At 42.9% G+C, this 24,847-nt stretch overlaps 2 protein-coding genes across 2 annotated transcripts; both read left to right on the top strand.

The window, feature by feature from the left end:
* Positions 1 to 301: 301 nt before the first annotated feature.
* On the top strand, positions 302 to 12,639 carry vwa7 (von Willebrand factor A domain containing 7; the record flags this gene model as incomplete). Its single annotated transcript, XM_080772161.1, has 16 exons — positions 302 to 553; positions 920 to 1,153; positions 1,801 to 1,897; positions 2,572 to 2,706; positions 3,385 to 3,580; positions 4,396 to 4,556; positions 4,905 to 5,017; positions 5,642 to 5,758; positions 5,883 to 6,092; positions 7,725 to 7,857; positions 8,174 to 8,326; positions 9,444 to 9,536; positions 9,821 to 10,101; positions 10,495 to 10,631; positions 11,166 to 11,325; positions 12,043 to 12,639. 16 exons carry the CDS (start codon positions 302 to 304, stop codon positions 12,637 to 12,639), a joined length of 3,069 nt encoding a protein of 1,022 aa, XP_080628287.1.
* A 1,661-nt stretch (positions 12,640 to 14,300) lies between these two features.
* Positions 14,301 to 24,645, top strand: LOC308321319 (sodium- and chloride-dependent GABA transporter 2; the record flags this gene model as incomplete). Its single annotated transcript, XM_080772160.1, has 14 exons — positions 14,301 to 14,460; positions 14,563 to 14,697; positions 16,015 to 16,155; positions 16,657 to 16,744; positions 17,620 to 17,752; positions 17,876 to 18,010; positions 19,621 to 19,724; positions 19,938 to 20,062; positions 20,521 to 20,633; positions 20,965 to 21,102; positions 21,757 to 21,859; positions 21,984 to 22,084; positions 23,076 to 23,246; positions 24,477 to 24,645. The coding sequence occupies 14 exons, from the start codon at positions 14,301 to 14,303 to the stop codon at positions 24,585 to 24,587; spliced, it is 1,758 nt and encodes a 585-aa protein (XP_080628286.1). The 3' UTR covers positions 24,588 to 24,645.
* Positions 24,646 to 24,847: the final 202 nt, after the last annotated feature.

Here is a 24,847-nt window from a genome sequence, read left to right as displayed (position 1 = left end):
AAGGCTATGAGAGGCACTTCATTGTACCATTATACTGTAGCTACTTTGTGTAATTACTTTGTCTGTCTTTCAAGTGTAATGCTATGGAGTTTTGTGAGATTGAATTTATAGGGATTATGTGAAGGGACATCGCATAAAGCAAATGGTTTCTCAGACAAAATTCAAACCACTGAATTAAACCATGTACCGTGTCAGCATTTGCATTGTGAAAGGCTGTCTTGTTATTTATTATACCACTCGATCAACAGGTGTGACTGTGATGCCGTCCATCCCCCCCTAATCCCAGGAAGTGATGATGTCGATGACAAGAGGGAGAGTTCGGGGTAAAGGAGACTACTGGATCTCCAGGTTCGCTCTTGCTTACCTTCTGTTGATAGTCGTACCAACATGCACAGGCTTCCTTCCCAACTTCTGGTCGCGGGTGTTGACCCTGTCGTGGGATTCACACACACACCAGTACATCACAGAGCAGGCCATCGTCAATGTCACCCTGGAGACCCTGGAGACCCTGAGGAGCGTCAATAAACACCAACACAGCCATGCAAAAGAACAGGTGAAGCGTTTTTTTTTTCTTCTTTTTTTCTACATTTTATCCCACGATTTTTGTAACCCATTTCTTTTTACCCAGTGTCTAATTTGTCTAATGTAATCCTGGGCGCTAACCTGAGGAGAGCAACGGAGTCCAAGCCGCTTCATTTCACCCAACAGGGGGAAGCATTTCCCCAGTTGGACATGGGAAGGAACACGTCATTCCAACCAGTTCCTTTCCTCTCCATCAGGTACCACGGCTGGCCAAGGGGAGGCAGTATAGAGAGCAGGATTACTGCATGTTTTTTATGAGGGTACCTACCCTGAAGCGCACTTGGAATATAACATCTATTCTGATGACAGTAAAAGAGAAACTAATAATCTTTTCTAGATGGAATTGGGCCGTGGGTTCTGGCGAGCCGTAGGAGAGGTGGTGCAGTCCAATGCTGCCATGGACTTCCTGAGCTCCACCAGGTCTGACCCGGTGTACCACTTTGATTCGGAGCGTGTAGACAGCGCCATCGCCATGCTGCGGCAATTCTGGTCTCAGACTCTGCTTTCGCTGCGGGCCAAGGAGTATCAGAGAGCCCGCCACAGCTTGGGCCAGCTTCTACACTCCCTGCAGGTACAAACAAAACTGTGATTTTATAGTAAACATGTTCCTATATCATCTTTATATCAAACATGTTTACAGTGTGCATTACATTCACCCATTCACACAAAGTTTAGGTTTGTTGCCCAAGGACACTAAGGTCATGACACCCGGAGGAACCGGGCACTGAACAGGGTACCTTTCGGTTCTCATTCTGACATGCACTCTACCTCCTGATCCACTGTGGCCTGTGTGCATAATTATCTAAACTAAAGTAGGCCTACTTTGTTAATTGTTATATTACCCCTTTTGGTTCTCAAAGTGGGGTTCGGGGCTGTCTAGACCCCCAGGGGTCCAGGGGGTCCCCAGCTAAATTTGTTATTGTTAATATATTGTCACAATCATCCGGCATGGCATGGAAAGGAGTGTCATTTTGCATTTCTTTCACCATTAGTAAATGCTGCATTCGTGGTCTGGAAAGGGCAGTTGTTTTACAGCCGGGTAAAAGGGCAGGGCCTGAGGCACCCTTTGATGTCCATGTGTGCACGTCCCTGGCTGGTTTCTTACACCCTGTTCCATCAGGACTTCTACAGTCACAGTAACTGGGTGGAGATGGGCCAACGCTCCATCTACCTCCACCTACTGGTTTCTTACACCCTGTTCCATGCATGTTCCATCAGGACTTCTACAGTCACAGTAACTGGGTGGAGATGGGCCAACGCTCCATCTACCTCCACCTACTACAGCCTGACGAGCCGGCCTTCCCTGTAGCTAAAGGTTCGTTTTTACAAATGGCAGATTAAGAAGACCAGTATCTGTTTTGTCAAAATGTCAATACACACATTTAACTGTCTATCATCATTGTAGATGTTATTCAACAGTCATGTTAATATAAGTTCTGGTCGTTTGAGCCTCGAACTGGCCGAAATCCTCTGATAAAGAGATCTTCACTGCTTTGTTTAATGATAGAAAATAAATATCATCATATCATATCATAATAAATAAAGAAAACAAGCAAAGTATCTGTAGTGTGTAGACTGTAAAAAAAATAACGTCCAAAAATAAGGTAAATATTTTATAATCAGAACGTATTGCTTATTTTACTGTAAAATGACATGGGCCAAGTTATTGTGGAACATTCGGTCCACTAGCTCCTTTAGCATAAGATGTATATAGGCCTACTACATTTCTGGAGTAAAATGACACGAGAAACAGACCCCACAAAAAGACCACCCCAGAAATGTCCCCTTTCCTTGTTTTGGGCACCTGCCCCCTCAGTGCTCTCTGCACGGCCTTGGACATTACAATAATAGTGATTCAATGTCATGTGATGTTAATTAATGTGTATTATCCCTATTAAATTAAGATTAAAAACCTGTAATGCTCTGATTCACCAAACCAGGAGTGGATAACCATGATAACAATAAACCTCTTTTGTGTTGTTCGTATAGATGATACTCCCACCTGTATGGAATGCTTCAGTGCCACCTGTAGAGGGAACCTCCTGCCCAGAGTCACTGGCGTAAAGCAACACTCTCCACTGCTCACCACTGGCTACTTCAGCACATACCCTTCCAAACCACATGGTTAGCGCAAGTACAGTAGACGTAGACAATTTCTCAGCAGCAACCATAACCCCAGCAACCCTAACCCTAACCTGGCAGAAACTGGGGGAACTTTATAGAGCGTCGCAGTCCCGCCCCCTACCAGGGCCCAGGAAATGATTCCCCGTTCATTTTCCTCATAGACATTTAAAAAAGTATTTATTTAAAGACCTTTTAAGCCTCGTACAAAGCCAACTCGAGTTGTGACAAATCATGACAACACGCACAATTTCTCGGGCCAAAAACAAATAATTAGAAAGAAGAAGAAAACGGCAGGTTACAACACTTTTGTTGTTTTTTGTAATTATTTGTTTGGTCCAAAATATTGTGTTTGTTGTCATGATTTGTCACAACTTGAGTTGGGTTTGTTCGCTTATAAGGTCTTTAAATAAATACGTTTTGGGAAATATGCATTGGGAATTATTTCCTGGGCCTGGCGTTGTCATGAAAGGGGGTGGGACTGCGATGCTCTATAGGGCTGAGGGATAGGCATGACACCGGACCCTCAAATCAATCAGTCACCAAAAGACTGCAACACTGAAAGGACCCCCTCGAAAACGTGATGATCTCAAGGGGTTATTCCTAAATTAATAAAGAACTTCAATCATCATCATAAGAGATAGCCTATACAGGTATTCTGCAATTGTTTTTTCCATGCAGGCAAATGCAGCCATGGGGGCATACTGGACAGTAGCCGCCATAAAGGTGCCAAGGGAGGCATCAACAAGGATAGCACCTCCCCCATCTTCTCCCCCCACCACTACCTCCACTTTGATGCTGCTCAGCTGGCCAGCAAGGCCACTCTGGCTGTCTTAAAGGACCTCCGAGACACCGTGAGCCAAACAAGCTTCTTGAGGTGAGATTCATGTCAGTGAACCACATTATATTATTCAGATTTCCTACAAATTTGAATATTGAAATTAGCCTACAGGCCTGCCTATTCACACTGACCACTATAACTATAACAACAATAAAACTGTACTGAAGGCCTACAGTACAGAGTACAGTATAACTATCACAATAAAAGTATAGTAACGTTGCACCACTCGGTTCACACAGGTGTGTTTTTATAATTATCTTTGTTTAAAGCTGCACTATGTAACTTTTCTCTTCTACCCCGGATTAGAACCTGCATGTTTCCTGCGGGATACATTGAAGGACCACTTCACCACTTTTCAACCTATCTTCATACGAGGGGCAATTTTTTTCTACTCTGTCTCTCACAGGAGGGCTGTGGGCAAAGCAGAAACCGTCTTCCAGTGACATCATCAATGGGGAATACAAGCTAATAGAAACTGCAGGCTTTCTAGTCCTGAAAAGTTGCAATGCGAAAATGGAAGCCATCGTTCTCACGATAATGAAAATCTAAACATTTTTGTAAAAGAAATCTTGTTTAAAATGAGTGAGGACCTATTAGTGAGGACCTATTATATGAAGATAGGTTGAAAAGCATTGAGGTGGGCCTTTAACTATCAGGTCAGAATTATACTGTCTACTTGACACAATCTGCATGTCTCAATAGAAGAGCAGGGAGGCAAGACAACCACCCAAATTTCCTAGTGCCGCTTGAAGTCTGTATCCACTCTTAACGTACAACAAGACTACAACTACAAATGTCCTACAGATTATTTATTTTATGACTTATGTCTTGTGTTTCCTGTTCCTCAAAAGGCTCTTCAGTGTGAAGCAGCCTCCTGCATTAGTAATCGTCATGGACACAACAGGCAGCATGTTTGAAGAGATCACCGCTGCCCGTCGTCGGGCCTTGTCCATCATCCAGAGCCGTAGCGGGCAGTCTGGCACCTTTCTGTTGGTGCCCTTCCATGACCCAGGTGAGGTTGTACCCTTCCATGACCCAGATCTATTGTACAAGCTTATACAACACGTGGGACGTGTTAGTTGTAAGCTTGTAGTAGATCAACTATTTCTGCTATTTTGTACATTTTCTGCCCTGTGCAATTTGTGATTACGGAAGCCTTAAAGGCAAATGGAAATAGCCTCGCAGTGGCCAGACGCGAATCTGCCGGTGGAAAAAGTCTGGCCAAAAAGCCAGGCTAAAATAGAAATTACAAATTGTAACGCTCCAATGCAAGTAAAAAACAATTAAATCGTCAATCGTAATCGGCAACTTTAATGTGTAATCGTGACAGCCCTATATGTTTGTGTCCTATATGTTGCAGACGTAGGACCAGTCTACGAGACTGATGATCCAGAAGAGTTCATGCAGCACATGGAGAATCTGACAGCGCTGGGAGGAGGAGATGAGCCAGAGATGTGTCTCTCTGCTATTCTGGTGGGCATGCTGAACAAAACATACTAACCTAAAATTGCAAACATTGAATTGTTTTAACCATTTTTTAACAGGTAGAAAGAAAACAGTGAGATTCCGAATGTTATTTTCAGGTGTGAACGGTAGCCAAGAAAGTAGCAAGAATGTCACACAGACAAACAACGATCTTGGGAAGTGTGATGGGAACATCCCCAAAACGACTTTCTAAACCAATGTCAACCAGTGACTTAATCTGCATGTAAACAGACATCGATTCAACCCCAGCATACAATTTAGATTCCCGATCCGAAATTTATATTTTTATAGGACACTTATGCCATACCACAATAGTACAATATCTAAAATCCCAGACAATATCCAGTCCAATATTATGATATGGATATAATATTGATACTGTAGGGATGTCCCGATCAAGTTTTTTAGCTCCCAATCTGATTCCGATCATTTGAAAATTACGTGATCGGCTCCGATTTCTGATTACATCGGATCGGGACAACCCTAAACCAGTGTTCATTTTGTTGACTAAGACTATAAGACTAAAGACTAAGTCAACTAAGGTTTTTCAGAAGACTAAATAAACTCTCTGAATATAAGCTGCATATCACTAATGTGATCTCTTTCCCTCAGCTTGCCCTCACTCACAGCCCACCTCTGTCAGAGATATTTGTCTTTACTGATGCTTCCCCCAAAGATTCCCACCTGTTCGACGCAGTGAAGGCTCTGACACTTGAGCGGCAAAGCAAGGTAACGTTCAGGACTGTAGTCAAAATGACTTCAATGGGACTTTCTGGTATAAATAACGGTAAAAATAACTATCAGTTAAAAAAATATATATATCAGTTCCACCGATGGATCTACTGTCCCGCAGGTGACGTTTCTCATCACTGAAGACCCCAGTCACGAGACGGACAGCGGAGGGAGGAGGGGAGCGAGGGGGAGGAGGGAGACCCTCTCCCCTGGCCGTTTCTCCCTCTACTCCGACCTGTCGTCTGTGTCGGGGGGCCTGGCGGTGTTCACCAGCAACGCCGACATCCACAGGGTCTCTGCCATCGTGGGTGACATCACAGCCCCTGATAAGGTATAGTACTGCAGCACAATGGGCTCTGTGTGTGTGCACACACTAGAATAACTCTTCCTATACTTCCGGGCCCCTTCCCTATATACTTCCTTCACGGTGTTACAGATGATGCTAATTAAGGCTCTGTTCCATTTAGCGTACAGCGGTTTTCAATTTATTTTTTAATTTCAAGGAACCCCCCACTTTGAAAGTGTATAAATGGAACCACATAGAAATGTAAGGGATCAAGGGTCCATTTGGTTCCATGGTTCCACTCTCGAGTTACAGACCCGTACAGGGCCATTTGGAACCCACTCAAGGACACTTTGAGACCCACTGTAGCAGAGTGTTTCCAGTGATCCAACATGCACAATAGCAGCACCCTGACTCTGTTTGACCAGAATGGAACAGAGCCTTCATTAGTATCATTAACACTCACTCTGTTTGACCAGAATGGAACAGAGCCTTCATTAATATCATTAACACTCACTCTGTTTGACCAGAATGGAACAGAGCCTTCATTAGTATCATTAACACTCACTCTGTTTGACCAGAATGGAACAGAGCCTTCATTAATATCATTAACACTCACTCTGTTTGACCAGAATGGAACAGAGCCTTCATTAGTATCATTAACACTCACTCTGTTTGACCAGAATGGAACAGAGCCTTCATTAATATCATTAACACTCACTCTGTTTGACCAGAATGGAACAGAGCCTTCATTAGTATCATTAACACTCACTCCGTTTGACCAGAATGGAACAGAGCCTTCATTAATATCATTAACACTCACTCTGTTTGACCAGAATGGAACAGAGCCTTCATTAGTATCATTAACACTCACTCTGTTTGACCAGAATGGAACAGAGCCTTCATTAATATCATTAACACTCACTCTGTTTGACCAGAATGGAACAGAGCCTTCATTAATATCATTAACACTCACTCTGTTTGACCAGAATGGAACAGAGCCTTCATTAGTATCATTAACACTCACTCTGTTTGACCAGAATGGAACAGAGCCTTCATTAGTATCATTAACACTCACTCTGTTTGACCAGAATGGAACAGAGCCTTCATTAGTATCAGCGGCAACACCTGTGAAGGAAGTAGAGCCCAAGTTCTTTCCAAACTTGCGTGTATGCATATAGCCCATCAGTGCAAAATCAGTTTAACCCAATTTTATACCATAGTCAGGGGAAGGAGGGATCAATCATCACAACAAAAACCTCTTTTCAGATGGGGGTCCTACCTGTGGCCAAATACATGCACATTGAAATGAATGTTTGTTAACCTCTGTGCCACAGGTTGGACACATTTTATGGGTCCCTTTATTTTTTGTTTCCTACAGTTATTATTTTATTTAAAAACATTTATTTTAAAAGGCTATTTTCCATGAATTAAAAACAAATACAATGATTTTTTTCCCCCCCATAAATTCCATAAATTAGAAAACAAAATGTTTAGGAAGTATAGTGAAATTAACCGATCTACAAGTTCGCGACACGTTGTAGATCTGTTATTTTCCCAAGATTGGGTCCCGGGAGAAATTTCTCTTCTGGGTCACGCAGGGCTAAAGACGTTTGGGAAGCACTGAGAGATAAGATCTCAGATAAGATGATGCCTCCGTTCCCTTTCCCTTAATTGCAGGTGACCCTCCTCCATGTGGAGAGTGACGCCGACTCCACGTCCTCTCACTCGTTCAGAGTGGACGCCGCTGTGAAGACGGTCACCCTGCACCTCAGCGGAAACCTGACGCACTACAACCTCATCAGCCCAGCGGGTAACAGCTGGGGCCACATCACATCAGCGCTAGTGTCTGTGACTCTTACAATTAATCCAGAGGATTGTGTGTATGATGGAATATAGCACACATGCAGTACACAAACGTGCACAGGAAAGGAGCTATAAAAGCATGTTTACATCATGCAAACAAACTGTAGAAGAATGCGAGCTCAAGTCACACACACACACACACACACACACACACACACACACACCCTACTCAATAGCTCTTTTGCATGAGTATTTCAGTCACCATTTAATTTTACTCCATTCTTGGAATTAACTCAGATTTGTACTTTTCACATCTCTCTCAGGCGATAGTCAGTCAAGCCTGAATAAGATGGGTCCTCTGGCAGAGTTGGAGAGATTTGAAGGTCTGCATCGCATCAGCCTGCTCTCCCCTATAGAGCCGGGGCGATGGATCCTCCAAGTCAGGGCTGTCGGGCACCTCACCTTCAACGTTATAGGTGAAGATATGTAATTGCTGTTAACTGTTAACATACCGATTAACGTACTGATTACTGTTAAGTTATTGATTACTATAGGGTTGTCCCGATCCGATCACGTGATCTGGGCAGGTCATGTCATTTTCAAATGAACAGAATGGGATCGGGAGCAAAAAAACGTGATCGGGACATCACTATATATATGATTTTGGATATTGTTGCGACCGTATTACTATGAAAACCTGCAAAACCTGTCAGTTGTTCCGTCAGTCGTTCCGTCACGCCACCATATGTGGCCGTCAGTCCCTCACGCCCCTGACACGTCACGCCACCATATATGGCCGTCAGTCCATCACGCCTCGTGACACTCGATACGAAGATCACGACACTGACCTCATCAAACCCTGGATAGCCATTAGCCATACATGGATAAGACTGAATCATCACCTGCATATATGGAGCCGGCCAGCAACTCTACATCTGACCTCAAACCCTTAGATCTCCATAAGCTGACCTGTTCTGACATTCCATATGTTGATCCTTCCTCAGTCCCCCACCTGTCCTTCCTCCTCAATGTCTTCCTTTTGACTGATACCTGTCCATTCAAACTCTAGACAGGTTAATTAGTGCAGCCGCGCCCGGCAGCCAGCGAAAACTAGAGTTCTCAACAGGCCAAAAATTAAGACCCAGCCCTACCTGGGCCCTCATCAAACCCTGTACACTCAAGACACTGCCCCCACTGCCAGCCTTAGATCTCCATATATGGAGCTCCTATGTTGTTCTGACCTCATCAAACCCTGTACACTCAAGACACACTCCATATATGGCCAGTACAGAATTCATTCCATATGTTCACCCCATGCCAAAGCGCCAGCGCTCACCCAGCAGTCTGCCATCACCCAGGCTGATGCGTGCACGCGACTCTCTCGGTCTCAGGGCATCTTAGTGGCACTATTGTGATATGGCATAAACGTGTTCTATAAATATATAAACATCAGATCGGTAAAAATTGCTATCGACAGATGCTCAAAATCAAATGATCAGAATCAGATCAGGAGAAAAAAAAAGTTACCGGTAAGTACTTATTTAAGTAGTTAAATGTATACTGAATGATAGTCTGCTCTGTATGTATCCACAGGTGACAGCACTGTGGACTTCCTGTATTATTTTGCCACTGTAGCCAATGACACACACCCAGGTCTGTCCAGAATGGAGGGCAATCCAATAGCAGGTGAGGTGACCTCAATTTGATTACATCTATAGCTCAATCTCACTCCAGTGACTATAGTGGTCTTTTATCAGCGATGTACAGTATTATAACAGTGGTTTTCATCAAGGTCCATGTATAATTATTTGGCATTTGAGCCACCATTTGATGCGATTGAGCCTCTCAGACCCAAAACTTGATGTTGTGGTACAATAGGAGAGATAACAGGCAAACGTTGATCAAAATAACAATTATTCCAGATATATTTTATAGGAATATTACTCCAACCCCCTCCTTTACTTTCACAGGTGTTCCTACCTTCCTGGTAGTGGCAATCACAGGCCTAGCTCCCGAAGAGGAGGTCTCTTTCAGTCATGTGACGCTGTTGGCAGCCAATGGGGAGAGCCTCCAGCAGGTGCAGCTCAACTCCTCCTCCTCCTCCTCCTCCGTACAGGAGGAGCTGGTCGGCCGCATGGACTCGGTTCCCAGAGTTCCCTTCTGCGTCCGCCTGACCGGCCGAGACGGGAGAGGAAACACGCTGGAGAGGGCGTCCACCGAGATGGTACAGCCCACCCACGTTCACATACAGGTGAGGAAAGACAAAACACAAATAATGATGTCCTTAGTATAAAGTCTGGGTAGCTCAGTCGATAGAGCTCGCACCTTTGGACCGCAAGGTCATGGGTTCGATCCCGGGCACCGCCAACTCAGCAGTATGAGTGGTGCGGTAAACTGGGAGCTGATGGTAGGTGTAGTGTAGTGTAATGAATATGGAAACAGTGTAGAAGTGCATGCTGTGCAAATAGTGGAAAACGGAAGGCGGGGTCTAGATCGGTAGCCATGTTTTCAAGGGGGAGTGGTTAACCAGGCTACTAGATCGGATCACACTGGTTAATTATGAACAGGCTTTCCAGTACTGTGGAGAGTCTGGTGACATAATGTTAGAGTTTTAAAGTGGGTATCTTGCCCTCTCTCTTTGTAGGTGCTCTCGTTCCCACGTCTGGTGCCTGGTCACAGCACCGTGGTACGCTTTGACGTCCAGAACCACGGTCCAGCCCGCCTCTTTGATCTAAGCGCTGGCGATGACCGCGGGTATCTTCATCAGAGAGGACCGCACAGGTGCAGCCTTGAGACATCAATTCAATTTGACTTCCACTGATGAATCACAGGGTCACTTCACGAGTCGTTTGTGCCATTATTTCCTCATGCTTTTCTCAAATTACGGTCATGAATACTACCTGGCAATCAAATCAAGGCATCCGAATGACAGGTTGAAGTGTTTTGTTTCAAAACAACAATATTTGAACACAACAGTGACACCAGTTACAATTTACGATACGAAAGGAAAAACAATCACACCCGTGTGAAGTGAGGGGTGCTCTTATCATATACATCATCATACATGATACATCATCTCATTCTGGCCAATCACAATTTGAGTCCTCACTTTTGTCATCAATGTCACTCAAAACTAGTCATAGGAAACGTATATAGCAAAACAATGTTTGTGTTTACACAAACCCTCAAAGCTGGACATAGGAGGGGCTATAGCGCCCCTCAAAAACACAGAAACTCAAACAATGCTGAACAAAGCAACACTACTTTTATTTTTAAACATAGAATACTTGTATTTTTCTATTCCCTGGCCTGCAGCTTCCCTGTTGCAGACAGAGGGTCTATCCGTGATCAGGTGAACCTCCACACACCTGCCACAGCTGAGGCAGGACAGACCGTCACCTTGACACTGACCGTACGTGCCCAGGGCTCCCAGGATTCAAACTACGCAGTGGCCTACCTGACCGTGGTTCCTCCGGTGAGGCACTTATTTGACACACAAACTTCCATTTTGGCCCTTTACATTTACTTTAGGCATTTTTGCCCATGCTCTAAGAAAGGCTCAGTTTAGACTGCAGTCACATCCAGTCAAATCCGATTCAAATCTGATTTATTTCTCAAATCTGATCTTTTGGCCCGACCGCTCACACTGAATTTGCAAGTGACCAGATCGGATGTGTCACATGGAATCCATCCATTTAGATCGAGACGGATCTCCTGAAATCAGATTTGATTCAGATTCAAATCCGACCACCTCTGAATGTGGCTCAAGTCATATTTGTAAAAATCGGATTCCATGTGACTCGTTTGTGTTTAGACTTATTTAAACAAATCGGATTCCAATCTGAATGTGGCAGAGATCTGATTCAGGCTGGATTTGGCTGCCAGTGTAAATGGGGCCTAATACTGAGCAACTTGTACTCAAATGTAATTCCGGGATCTAATATAAGAGTGGGATGTGAAGCACTTTTTGAAGGAATGGGTTTTCTATCAAAGCTAAAGTTACTTACAAATATCGTTGTATTAACCCCATTTCATACTTCATCGTATGACGGTGACACAAAATGAGCGCGACCAACATACTCTGAGCTTGTAGGTCGATCTGCCCATTTGAGCTATTAATATTGGAAAATGTGTGAGAATGTTTGAAGCATTTTCTCTGTGCTTTGCTTATTATTCCATTGTCCTGCCACAGGATCCAGACATGTCCCCTCCATCATGCTCCACGACGCGAGTGGAGTCGTCCTGTCCGACCGCACCCCAGCAGTGCTCCATCTCCAGCTGGAGTGTCTCGCTAGCCGTGGCAGACAGGGGGCGCTCTGGCCTGGCCTTCCTCCAGCTGCGTCAGGGCGAGGGTGTTCTCGCCCTGTTCCAAAGCCCCACTCTTCCACAGGACAACGTGGAGGAAGAGGCCGAGCCCAGCTCTTCTGGCCAAAACCACACACAGGTGGAGAGGACAGCTCAAGAGAACCACCACCACCACCACCATACGGCCAGGTTAGAGAAAGGAGATGACCCTCTCGACGTGTCTGAATGGATGAAAGGATCGCCTCAGCCCCTGTGGGTGAGGTACACGTCCAGCTGCTGCTCTCCTCAGGCACAGGTCCTGGTTTGGGACGCGGCTGGGAACATGAAGCGCTGTCATTTGAGCTCTCCTCAGCAGAGGGTGCTGCTAACGGACAAGATCACAGAAATGAATAACAGTGCTGGAAAGACATTTCTAGACCGCTGGGTGTTGCCGCTGCTAGCTGGCCTGCTATGGACGTCACTCCACTGTGCTTTTGGTCTGTAGGATTGTGAGGTTCTTCTCATGTCAAAGTACTCGATCTGTGTGTTAATTATTGGAGTCCAACACTGCAACATTTATTTTTCTCCAAGCTGATGAAATCACTTTCTTTCTTTCTCCCTTTATTTCTTTCTTAACCCATTCTGACCTGAGATCAGATTCATACGAGGTTTCCACTTGGACACACACTGGTCTGATGAACCCATTCTGATCTGAGATCAGATTCTAAAAATATCAGTCGTTCTTCGATTAAAAAAAAATAGCAGACCTACAAGCTCGTAGCGCGCCACTCGGTGGCGCGCTATGAGCTTGTAGATCTGCTATTTTTAAATAGCTAAAGCATAACACGATGCCAACACCAAAACGGGTTCCCGTACAGAATGGGTTAAAAGAAAAATGTTAAAAGATAAAGAGGTCACGCGCCATCAGCAATGGGTTCTCTCAGTGGAATGCTAGACCCAAAATCCAGTATATCGTACATATACTGTACAAAAGTAGAAGGACAAAGTATTCACATTGGCTTTTTTAACTGCAGACATAATGCTCTGACGAAGGCTCGTAGCCGAAACACGTAAGTGATCGTTGCATGTGTGCCAAATTAATACAAAAGTGGAAATGCGAGTTGGCCTACTTCATTTATTTGAAATTTTGGATGTGCTACCATTTGGGGATTTTTTTCAATTCCTACTTTTGAAAAAAGAAAAAAAAAATAGTATGCCCTAATGAATGAATGGTAATTTTGCATTTTGCTACAGTACAGTTCCAGATACTCCACCATCCCTGCCAATCTGTGAACAAGTTGCTTTGACACAAACTAACAGAACTAACTAACTACTGATCATAGACGTATCATGTAGTAAATGGTGCACACTGACATTAAGGTACAGTAGCCTACAGTACATGACTAAGAACTTTATACTTTAAGATCAACTCTGTAATTATCTTTTTAATAGGTTATTTAAATTTCACAAAAACATTTTTCATTCAGCAATGTCTCTATTATAAAACACTAAAACAGGAACATTCTTCATCCATGTTTCTGTACATTCTGAAACTGAAGGCTACAGCCAGGTAATTATAAAAGCATTAAATACAAAATGTAATGCAAGGTAAGATAGGATCAAATAAGGTAAGCTATATCCTAGGTAACGTAATCAGTAAAATGTACACAACGCTATCATAAAATGACAAAGGATGGAACAATATATTCACCCTTAAGGGGAAATGGGATGATTTAATACAGAGACCTGCTCATGCAAGCTACAAAGCTGAAGGCATCAAGAATATTTGTGCAAAAACATATTTATTTTTGCTGTAGTTGTTGTTGGGGTATTGTATTTGTCACTGTACAAGTCCACATTCAATTCAATTCATCATCTTGCTTATACTCATATTTAAACTAAGGGGTGGAGTTTCTACAAGTTATCGTTCACTTAACAGTGTCTCATTGACTGACTGAACATGACCACATTGTCAAAGACCGTTCTTCTGACTACACTACAAAGAGGCAGGAATTGGTCATCTAAAGTTAAATTACAATCTCAGTTCCAAATTAAGACACACTGTAGTGTAGATCTGATAGACATCACCAACAAAAACCTGGACAAAGAGAAGGAATATCTAGGAAAGATATATAAACCAAGACCTCCTAGACAAAGCCTCTGGAAATGTTGAAAAAAGGCACAGTTGAACGGACAGGAGAGGTAATAATTGAAGAAAGAGGACATTGGGGCAGTAAAGCGGAATTTCTCCTGGCTGTGGCTGGGAACGTTGTCGGCCTCGGCAACGTGTGGCGATTCCCATACCTCTGCTACAAAAATGGAGGGGGTAAGTCTGTCTGTTGAGAACGACTGATTTGCAAAAAGTTTTTTAAATGTTTAACCCGTCGTGATTTATTCAAGGTATTAGTGATGCTTTGTATAAATTCAGGCGCGTTCCTGTTGCCATACCTGATATTTGTGGCAACGTGTGGCGTACCCCTGTTCCTTTTGGAGACTGCCATGGGACAGTACACCCAGGAAGGGGGGGTCACCTGCTGGAGGAAGCTGTGTCCACTGGCAGAAGGTAAATTCATACTGTACAGCCCGGGGGCCACATGCAGCCCCACCTCCACTTCACTTAATGTGAATGTTAATATCTCAATACTGACATATTATTGATTTCAGCTATTACAATTCCAAACATGCAAACACAACCCGCTTTAATTACTTCAGTCTATATTAGTAGGCTAACTTAATGACTAGTATTAAAATGTTTGTATTTTTTCTATGTCCAATGTATTTGTATTCGAGTTCATAAGGTTGACAAGACATACATTTAACTCAATTCATTTGAAATAAAATAAAATTTTACTTTTCAGGATTCCAATTTAAATATAGCAGAAAATAGCTTGTAGAGCAGCTATCTTTGCTAGAATATTAGTAGGGCAATTATGAAAAAAAGTTAAAATTATAATAATTTGGAGTGTGGAAATATAGTGGCCCTCTCCATCATCAAAGTTGCCCACCGCTGGTAAGTCATAGCGATATAGCACCAATTTGTGACATCTATTATGTTGTTTTCCACAGTCAAGATGGAAAGGGATTTGATGGTGGTGACATTGATGGTGGTCAAGGCATAAAAGTGACATTTTTGTCTTTAGGTCACACTGGCAAAGAAATCACAACCCACTTCACCCTTTAACCAGCCAATTGGACTCACAGAATGGAACAGGACATTATGCTTTCCAGGGGGGCTGGTCAATTAAAAAAGTCCAACAGCAATAGCAAACATTTTAACTTGGTAGTACCTTTGTAATTCTGTAGTATTGGAGCTAATATAGTTAAACTAAACTGGGAATGTAAACTGAATTCTAAATACAATATAAATAGTAAAACCGTTACGTTAATGTTCGCATGGTACCCGGTAAACATTGACAACACAGTAGCTATGGCCTCACTGCCCTCAAGTTGGCATTCTTTGGTACATTTGAAACAAATTAATATTTAAACAAGTGTGTCTCAACCCATAAGAGTTCCTGGAGAGTTCTCTATTGTGTTACTGAAGATCTTTTAGGCATAGCCTACACACACACACACACACACACACGTGCACGCACACGTGCACAATATGCATTTGTTTTAAATGAATTGCTGCAGATTTGTATTGCAATCAGTGCCAAAGTCATGCGCATCATGTCTACACATTTCCATATGTATTTTCTGTTCTCTGTCTTTATTTGCCACATCTTGTATAATTTGGTTGTTTTATATCTTATGGCCTACCTATACCATGTGCAAAGCCGACGACCAGTCAAAATGATAAATACATTTTGCCCAACAGGTATAGGCTATGCAGGGCAGCCGATTCTCTTCAAAATGATAAATACATTTTGCCCAACAGGTATAGGCTATGCAGGGCAGCTGATTCTCTTCTACAGCTGTATGTGTTACATTATTATTTTGGCCTGGGGGTTGTTGTACCTCGTCTTATCCTTCAACTCCCAGCTCCCCTGGGCTAGCTGTACCAACCTCTGGAACACAGGTAAGACGTACTGTAGTCTCTCAATGTTTTACACAAACTGAGGCTATGCATATATATAGCCCCATATAACGGATATTATAACATAATATCACTTGAAAGCCTATCTGATACACCCCTTTCCATTCTACACCATGCTGCAAATGTATCCAATATCCATAAACTAGAATATATGCATGGGTCATCACTCATCACTAGCCTATGCTTGTGTTTTGTGAAAGCATGTCATTAGTAGAACTTACTTAGTAGAATTGTTACACTAATTAAATAAAAAGGTAATTACTGACGCAAAATAACATTTCTATTCAAACACATTCAATCATAGAACTGTTGAAATCCTGCAGTGTCTGTGATTAACACACCAAAGCTCTTCGAATCCTCTTTATATTTCAATTTCATTAAAAGTGCGTTATAATTTTAAATACAAATTATTAAAATAATTAGTAATACTATTACCATCATTGTATGATAACCAAGTTAAACATTTTCTCTCTACTCCACCAGATAATTGTGTAAACTTCTCGTCACAAAATGGTTTCAACAAATGGGCTAACCTTACCAACACCACCTCTGCTGCCACAGAATTCTGGGAGTATGTTAATAAGGGAAGATTATAGATTAACAAAACCAATTAGCATTTTGTTCCTGCATCCTTTGAACTGCAGGCCCAGCCTGGGCCGCCCAGGGTTGCACACTGTCATATTATAGAGCTGGATTTATATTGGAACAAATAAGAAAACAAGAAATTTACTTTTACTTACTGTAATGCTTCTACTAGAAATCAACACTGTATGCTAATTAGTGGTGATTTTTTTTTAACTTAAAAGGGGAATACCACTTATTTTCATTTTCAACATTAATTACTATCATTAATATACCTTAGTTTGAGTTGTGTAAAATAAATAAAGGTGGTCTGAAAAAAACATTATGAAGTACATGTTTGTGATGTCACTGAGATGTACTTCATGTTACAGATTTTTTTCAGACTCTAAGGTATATTAATGACAATAGTAACATGTTGAAAATGAGTGGTATTCCCCTTTAAGTAAAAGTATCAATACTGCAATGTAGAAATACTCACAAAATAGTTTGAAAATAGCGGATCTACAAGCTCACATGGCAGGTGAAAGTACAATATTTGCCTCTGAGATGTAGTGGAGTAGAAGTAAAAAGTACAGAAAATTGGAAATACTCTAGTAGCCTAAAGTCAAATACCTCAAAACTTACAAAAGTACAGTACTTGAGTAAATGTACACCACTGATGCTAATCACTCTAATGACACTTTCATTTGGAGGATCGTTGTATACATTTAATTGTGACTGTGACAAATTACTTTAAAAAGTGGTGAAATTGATGGAAGTATATAGGAAACTATTGCTATTATTAGTAGAGGCTTTCATAATCTATCAGCCATTTCAGACACTTCAAATGCATCCCTTCTTTGTACAATCTGTCTTTTTGTCCAGGCGCCGAGTGCTGGCCATCTCAGGAGGTATTGAAGAGGTGGGCAGCATCAGATGGGAGATTCTGTTATGCCTCATCGCTATGTGGACAATCTGCTACTTTTGTATTTGGAAAGGAGTCCGGTCAACTGGAAAGGTATTTTGTGCCCAATACATAGATAAAAGTAGCCTACTGTATTTCTTTCACTGTATTGACTATTAAAATGTAGAATGTACACAACTTTTAGTAGATCCTAACGACCTATATCATCATTTCCAGGTGGTGTATTTCACAGCTACCTTCCCCTATGCAATGTTACTGATTCTTCTGATCCGTGGACTCACTCTGCCAGGGGCTCTACAAGGCGTTGTGTACTACCTTTACCCTGAACCCTCACATCTCCTCAATCCACAGGTAGAAGATTAGGATCTGAACACTCACATCTCACCAACCCACAGGTAGATTAGGATCTGAACCGGTGAACGTAACATCTCACCAACCCACAGGTAGATTAGGATCTGAACACTCACATCTCACCAACCCACAGGTAGAAGATTATCATCTAAACCAAGGGTCTTCAACGTTGGGGGCGCTCTTATCATCATACATCGATTATCACATTCCGTGCTCAGCCAATCACATTATCACATTCCGTGCCTCTGTGGTACGCAAACACAAAGCTGGGCATAGGAGGGGCTGGCGCCCCTCAAAATTGTGTTGCAGATTAAACTTAGATCTCATAGATAGCGTCATAGACTTGTATTTTCAGACATTTAAACACTTGAACCGGGTCAATACTTAGTAAACTTGATTTCACTCTGTACTTGGTCTGCTCTTTTCCCCCTCCCCACCAAACCTCTTTGCCAAAAATAGCCGATCTACAAGCTCACAACGCCTCGTGCTGCAAGGCATTGTGAGCTTGTATATAAGTTACGGCCTTTTGCAGGGTCGTTACAATATCTATGTTTATCTGATTTAAACTTGACCAAAAAATAATGCACTTCAATTGAACAATCAATAGAAGTCAGAAAGTAAAAAGGCAATGCATTGCTAAAAAAGGGGGACAAAAAGTATATTCCTCACCAAACCTTCAAGTCAGGAGGCCACAGCTGGTTCACCTTAATTTGTCCAAAAGCTCTGAAGGGATTCAGAGCTAAACCCTCAGAAATATTCCTTGACCAAACTTTTCTTCTTCCAGAAGTTTTCCGGACCCACTACTCTGTAGTTTGAGTCTCTTTGACAAACCACCACCAAACACTCTTTTTGATACCTGTCCTAAAATGGAATCCCTGGTCACTGTTACACTTCCTGTACTTTTATAGTTACCTCACTTCCTGGAACTAATGCTAACATGCTTTTTCCCCACAGCTCCCCCTATGATCAAACCTTGTCAACATACCTTGTTGACCTCATCAAACCTTGTCATTGACCATAGTATACAAAACAAAATATTGTTTCCATACACTACATTTTGCAGTTAAATATTCATATTCATATTTTAACCATACAGTTCCCTTGTTATCATCACCTAGTATGTTATGTTTCATTTTCTTTCAATATTCATAACAGGACAGGAAATACATTTCTTCACACATGTATGTGGCGGTGTCGTGTAGATCGGCTATTTTCGCCTAAAGTTCTCCTCAGAATAGGCTTACTAGGGTTGAAGTGGTTTATATAAAGATAGGGTTGACATGGTTTATGGTTTATTTAAGAAGAAAATCCTATCACACAAAGATTTGGAGCCCCCCCCCTCGACCTGTAGTAGTAACTGAGGACCCCTATAGGGTCACGGACACCCTGTTGAAGACCCCTCATTCTAAACATTGTTGCTGAATAATACAATAAATTCAAACATTATAGGCTGATTTCGGTCCATGTTAAGTAAAACATATACTTTACTTTTTCCACCACTGCTTTATGCATGCATCTCTCATTGCAACCTTTGTATCAGAATTCAGAACCGGTGTGGATGGAATGCATCTCTCATTGCATCTTTCATTGTGACCTTTGTATCAGAACAGGTGTGGATGGAAGCCGTGGCCCAGATATTCTTCTCTTACAGTGTAGGCGTGGGTTCCTTGACTGTTCTAGGGAGCTACAACACGTACAACAACAACTGCTACAGGCGAGTCTGTTCAACATGGATTGTGTGAATTTGCATTCGTTATCCATAGCAACGAGAAAGATCTGTCTATACTGGTCCATAATAACTATAGGTATGAACTGTGCTAAATGACCAAATGTAAAATGTTCAGAATACAGCTGTTGATGTGAATTATATTGCAAGGTAAAATCTGAAGCTAAAGACTGTGTGTTCTTTTTATAATGTTTTTTACAGAGACTGCCTATATCTGTGTTTGCTGAACAGTGCCACTAGTATAGTAGCTGGATTTGCCGTCTTTTCAGTGCTGGGATTCATGGCTCACGAGCAGGGTGTTCCCATCGACGAAGTGGCAGAGTCAGGTACCGCAAGTCACAATGTCTTATTATTATCCATTCTACAGAAGTCATAATAATCCCACGGGATTATTCAGGAAACGACTCAGCGAAGCAGTAAGGAGTAGCAGCAGAGGTCATTATGTATTTGTATTCTCTGTGAGTTGGTTAGGGGTTATTATGCCAGCTGACTGTAACTGCCACTGTGCCTGCTGAATTGGCACTGCCAGCGACCTCACTGCTGAAGGAACTCACCATGTCAAACGTGAGAGAAACTCTGCTGCCAAAACGCCGTTGTTGCTGCTGGTGATTTAGTAGAATTCAGTTCTGAGGAGACACTGTCTGGGCTGGCAGCCCTGTTGCATCAGGCCTTGGCTGTGGCTCAGATGCATACTACACCGGCACATGGTTGGATAGAATTGTGCAATGACAAATGGTATTATGAATGATCTGCTACTACACAGTGTTCTGTTTCTGTTGTTCAGGTCCAGGTCTGGCTTTCATTGCATACCCTCAGGCAATAGCCATGATGCCCCTACCTCAGCTCTGGGCTGTCTGTTTCTTTTTCATGATCATTCTCTTGGGTCTGGATACACAGGTGAGGTGATATACAAATGGAAGACTACATTTGATACTGAAATATATGTGGGTCATAGTGGTTTCTGTGAAATCACTTTAACTACCGGTATGTAAAAATAAGAAGTTGAACTACAAAATGTTGTGCTTTTCGGCTAATGACTTTTGTTGTTGTTGTGAAATACCCCTTTATTTTTTTCACAACTTTCACCTCTATTTGGTGTCTGTGTGACAAACCCAAGGTCAAATACGGTTGCATCTGATTTTCTGCTATCTGCTTTTTTTCTCAAACAAGTATAAATCACGCATTTAAAGTCATTATAGTCATTACATTTATTCTCTCTCATTCTCAGTTTGTTGCAATGGAGGTGGTGATGACATCCATTACAGATATGTTTCCCACAGTACTGCGTAGGACAGGCCGACGGGAGATCTTCCTTCTCATATTCTGCGTTACATGCTTCTTCTCTCAGCTTCCGATGGTCACTGAGGTCAGTCACTTCTTATTATTGATAAAGGCCTATATCACACATGCTGTACCAAGCTAACAATGCCTGCCTGTTGCCAATAAGGCCGTCATAGACATATAGTAGCAAAGTGACCACCACAAAATAAATCTAAATGCAATTTTAAAATGCCATTGGCATCATTGAGACATAATGTGCTTAAATGTGGGATAGAGAGGTTCAACGGGTGGCAGTGGCTCAGGGGTAGAATGGCCGGTAGAGCAGCCGGATTGTGGGGTTCCCAGTTCGATCCCAGGCTCCCCCAGAGTTAGTGTCGAAGTGTCCTTGAGCAAGACCCTGAACCCCTAATTGTTCCTGGTGTTTCAGGTTGGTGCCTTGCATGGTTTCCTCCGCCATCAATGGGTGAATGTAAAGCGTGTTCGATGATATTCTATATAAATGCACCATTTACCATTTTCATAATAATAGCAACATTAAAAGTTTGCACGGTGGGTGACCACCAGTGACCACTGGCACTGATTCTTCCCAAAAGTCAGAAATGCTGACACCAAAAGAAAGAAAACTAAAGCTCAGATTCTCAACTACACCCTGTGAAAGCTATTTTAACATTTCTAGGTTAGGTTCAGATGGGACACCAAACTAGATAAAATGAACACACCTCATGTCTCTTGCCACCAGGGGGGGATGTATGTATTCCAGCTATTTGACTACTATGCCTGCAATGGAACCTGCCTTCTCTTTCTTGCTGTGTTTGAGTCCCTGGCTTTGGGCTGGATATTTGGTGGGTATTCTATTTCAGAAATACATACATAATCATTCACAAGCAAGCGCAGTGTCCAAACATTTCAACAGCTATTAAACCTCTGTCCGTAACGGCCCTGTACCAAATTTAATTCTGTTATCAGGAGCAGATCGTATGTGTGGCATCATACATGACATGACGGGTGTGCGCCCCAATCCCATGTTCAAACTGTGCTGGCTCTATCTCACCCCCTTGGTCTCTCTGGTGAGTTGAAGCAAAATTATCTGTAGCTATAGTGGTTTACAACGGTGTGGTTCTGGTGACAAAGACTATCCAGTCTGTGCTCTTAGCCTGCATGCTCTTTTTTGAATAATGTCAGTCTTGCTTGGGAATGGCCCTTATCTATAGTTTAAGTCACAAAAAATCTAATCTAAAACAATTTTGTTTTTTGAGCGATGTGTGTCTGTCTCTGTGTCTGTATGTCTAAGCACGGAAAGCTGCAACACCTAAAGTGGCCAGTAGAGTACAGCACAGAGTAAAGTGGCACAGAGTACACTACAGTACGAGCCCTGGGCTGTGGATGTTCCGGGGAGCCCCCGGGGACCCCCACACGGACCCCCCAGGGACCACCAAACAGACCCCCCGGGGACACCCACACAGACCCCCCGGGGACCCCCACACGGACCCCCTGGGGACCACCAAACAGACCCCCCGGGGACCCCCACACAGACCCCCCGGGGACCACCAAACAGACCCCCCGGGGACCCCCACACGGACCCCCCGGGGACCCCCACACGGACCCCCCGGGGACCACCAAACAGACCCCCCGGGGACCCCCACACGGACCCCCCGGGGACCCCCACACGTACCCCCCGGGGACCACCAAACAGACCCGCCGGGGACCACCAAACAGACCCCCCGGGGACCCCCACACGGACCACCAAACAGACCCCCCGGGGACCCCCACACGGACCCCCTGGGGACCACCAAACAGACCCCCCGGGGACCCCCACACGGACCCCCTGGGGACCACCAAACAGACCCCCCAGGGACCACCACACGGACCACCCGGGGACCCGCACATGGTAAATTCTCGACCGTTTCGGACGCGGGCGGCTCGCTGGGGGTCTGGATGTTCCGGGGACCCCCGCACAGTACACTACAATACAGTACTGAGCACAGTAACTATAACGATAAATGTATAGTTGCACCACAACCACAGTTCATACAGGTGTGATTTTTTCTTATTTTTCAGATCTGTTTCATATGTTCCTTAGTGGAGTACCAGCCCCTAACTTTCAACCGCTGGTATATCTATCCAGTATGGGCCTATATTATGGGCTGGGTATTTGCGCTCTCCTCCATTGTGCTTATACCAGGGTGGGCACTGATGAAACTGGCCACTGGGCCAGGGACCCTCCGCCAGGTGAGAGAGTACAGAAGTTAGTAACATTTTGTAATAATTCATTTGAGATAGATACCTTGAATAATTAACATTGTGCCGATGCAGTCCCCACTGATTCAACTCAGCAGCAACATTACCATTTTGTTATTTTTATTTGTGCCTGCCCTGCTAAGTAAAGTCTTCAGAATGAATGTTATATGGCGATGAGGGCCTCAAGACTTGTTGCTTGTTACTTGTTGCCTCATCTTAAGTCTATAATTTTATGGCTAACTCATAACTCATTGACCTATCTACCAAGGAAAATCATAAAACCCCAAATACCACTGCTCATCTCAACAGCAATTTAGTAAATGCTGTCACTACTATTAGTAGAAAACAAACTGTTCACAAACATTGGCAACTAAGTCAATAATTAGAAGGAAATCAGAGCATGATTTGAATGTTGTTCTTTTAGCTACAGTGATGTCATGCCCTTGTACACGGGAGGAAATGGGAGGCAGTCCGCACACAATCTTTCTTTGTTGAGCTCCCAAGATACTTGACCCAATGTTTCGACCCTAGCGTGTCCTCGTCAGGTATGCCCTAGTAGTATGTGCAAATAGAGAAGAGAACAAAGGTGCTTCTTCATTTTTTCATATTTACTGAAAGTATGTCAGCACTTTTTATTAAAGTGAGAATACATCACTTTTGTGGTAGGACAATGCTATCTCACAAGCATAGGCTCGCCCTCAATGCTACCTAGATAGATAGATGAAAGCATGTGCAAGTGCAACTATCGTTTTATGAGGCTATTGTGATTTGATCAATTCAGCGTAGTAGCCTACACACCACTGAACAGCTCCAAATTTGCAGACAGTATCAAAGGAGTACACTGGAAACTTTAAAGGACCATAGGCTACTGGTAATCTGGCATGCAGCTAATCCAAGACTACAAATCACAGTATACTGCTGACCAGTGGCAGTGACCAAAGCTGGCAAAGCATGATGTGACTTGTTTGATTTTTGTTTTGGAAGCCATTGCAGGATGATTGATTTCAGTGAGCCTGCAGTATGAAAAAATATACATGCAGACTTAAAACTAAAGCACGGATTGAGTTGTAAAGTCCAGCTCCAGTCCTTCAAGGAAAGATTGATATTATTAGGAACAAAAGTCACAAGTCCATGTGTCTTATTAGCCACATATTGCTTCGGCGACCGTAACCCCAATTTCATGGAATAATGAGTCATGTAAATGTGTCTCTTTACTCATAGCGATTCCATTTGTTATGTGAGCCAGCCGACCTGCTGACCCAGAAGACAAATGCTCTGCTACACCACATGAGCTCAGAAGCAGAGATGGAAGCGAGAGATGGAAAGGGATAAGCTAATGAAAGTCTTGTGATTCCTGTGTGTGTACCGCAATCCTGGATTCATCTTTTAATGATTGTCACTGTGCCATGCACGTGCCAAAGCAATTTCCATGTATTAACTGCAAAATAGTAGTATACAGTGATGCTGATGAAAATGTTAACTTTACCCAGAACAGAAGCAACAGTATTTCTATTGGGTGTAAACAAAATATATATGAAGTTATATTTTATTTTCCATTGATTAAAGTAACCTCTTTTTGAGCAGAGAAATTG

This window comes from Protomyctophum bolini, assembly GCF_963924005.1.
Source record: "Protomyctophum bolini genome assembly, chromosome: 9".
Classification (NCBI taxonomy): domain Eukaryota; kingdom Metazoa; phylum Chordata; class Actinopteri; order Myctophiformes; family Myctophidae; genus Protomyctophum; species Protomyctophum bolini.
Note: the sequence above shows the minus strand (reverse complement) of the source record. Positions and strands in the feature narration are given on the sequence as shown.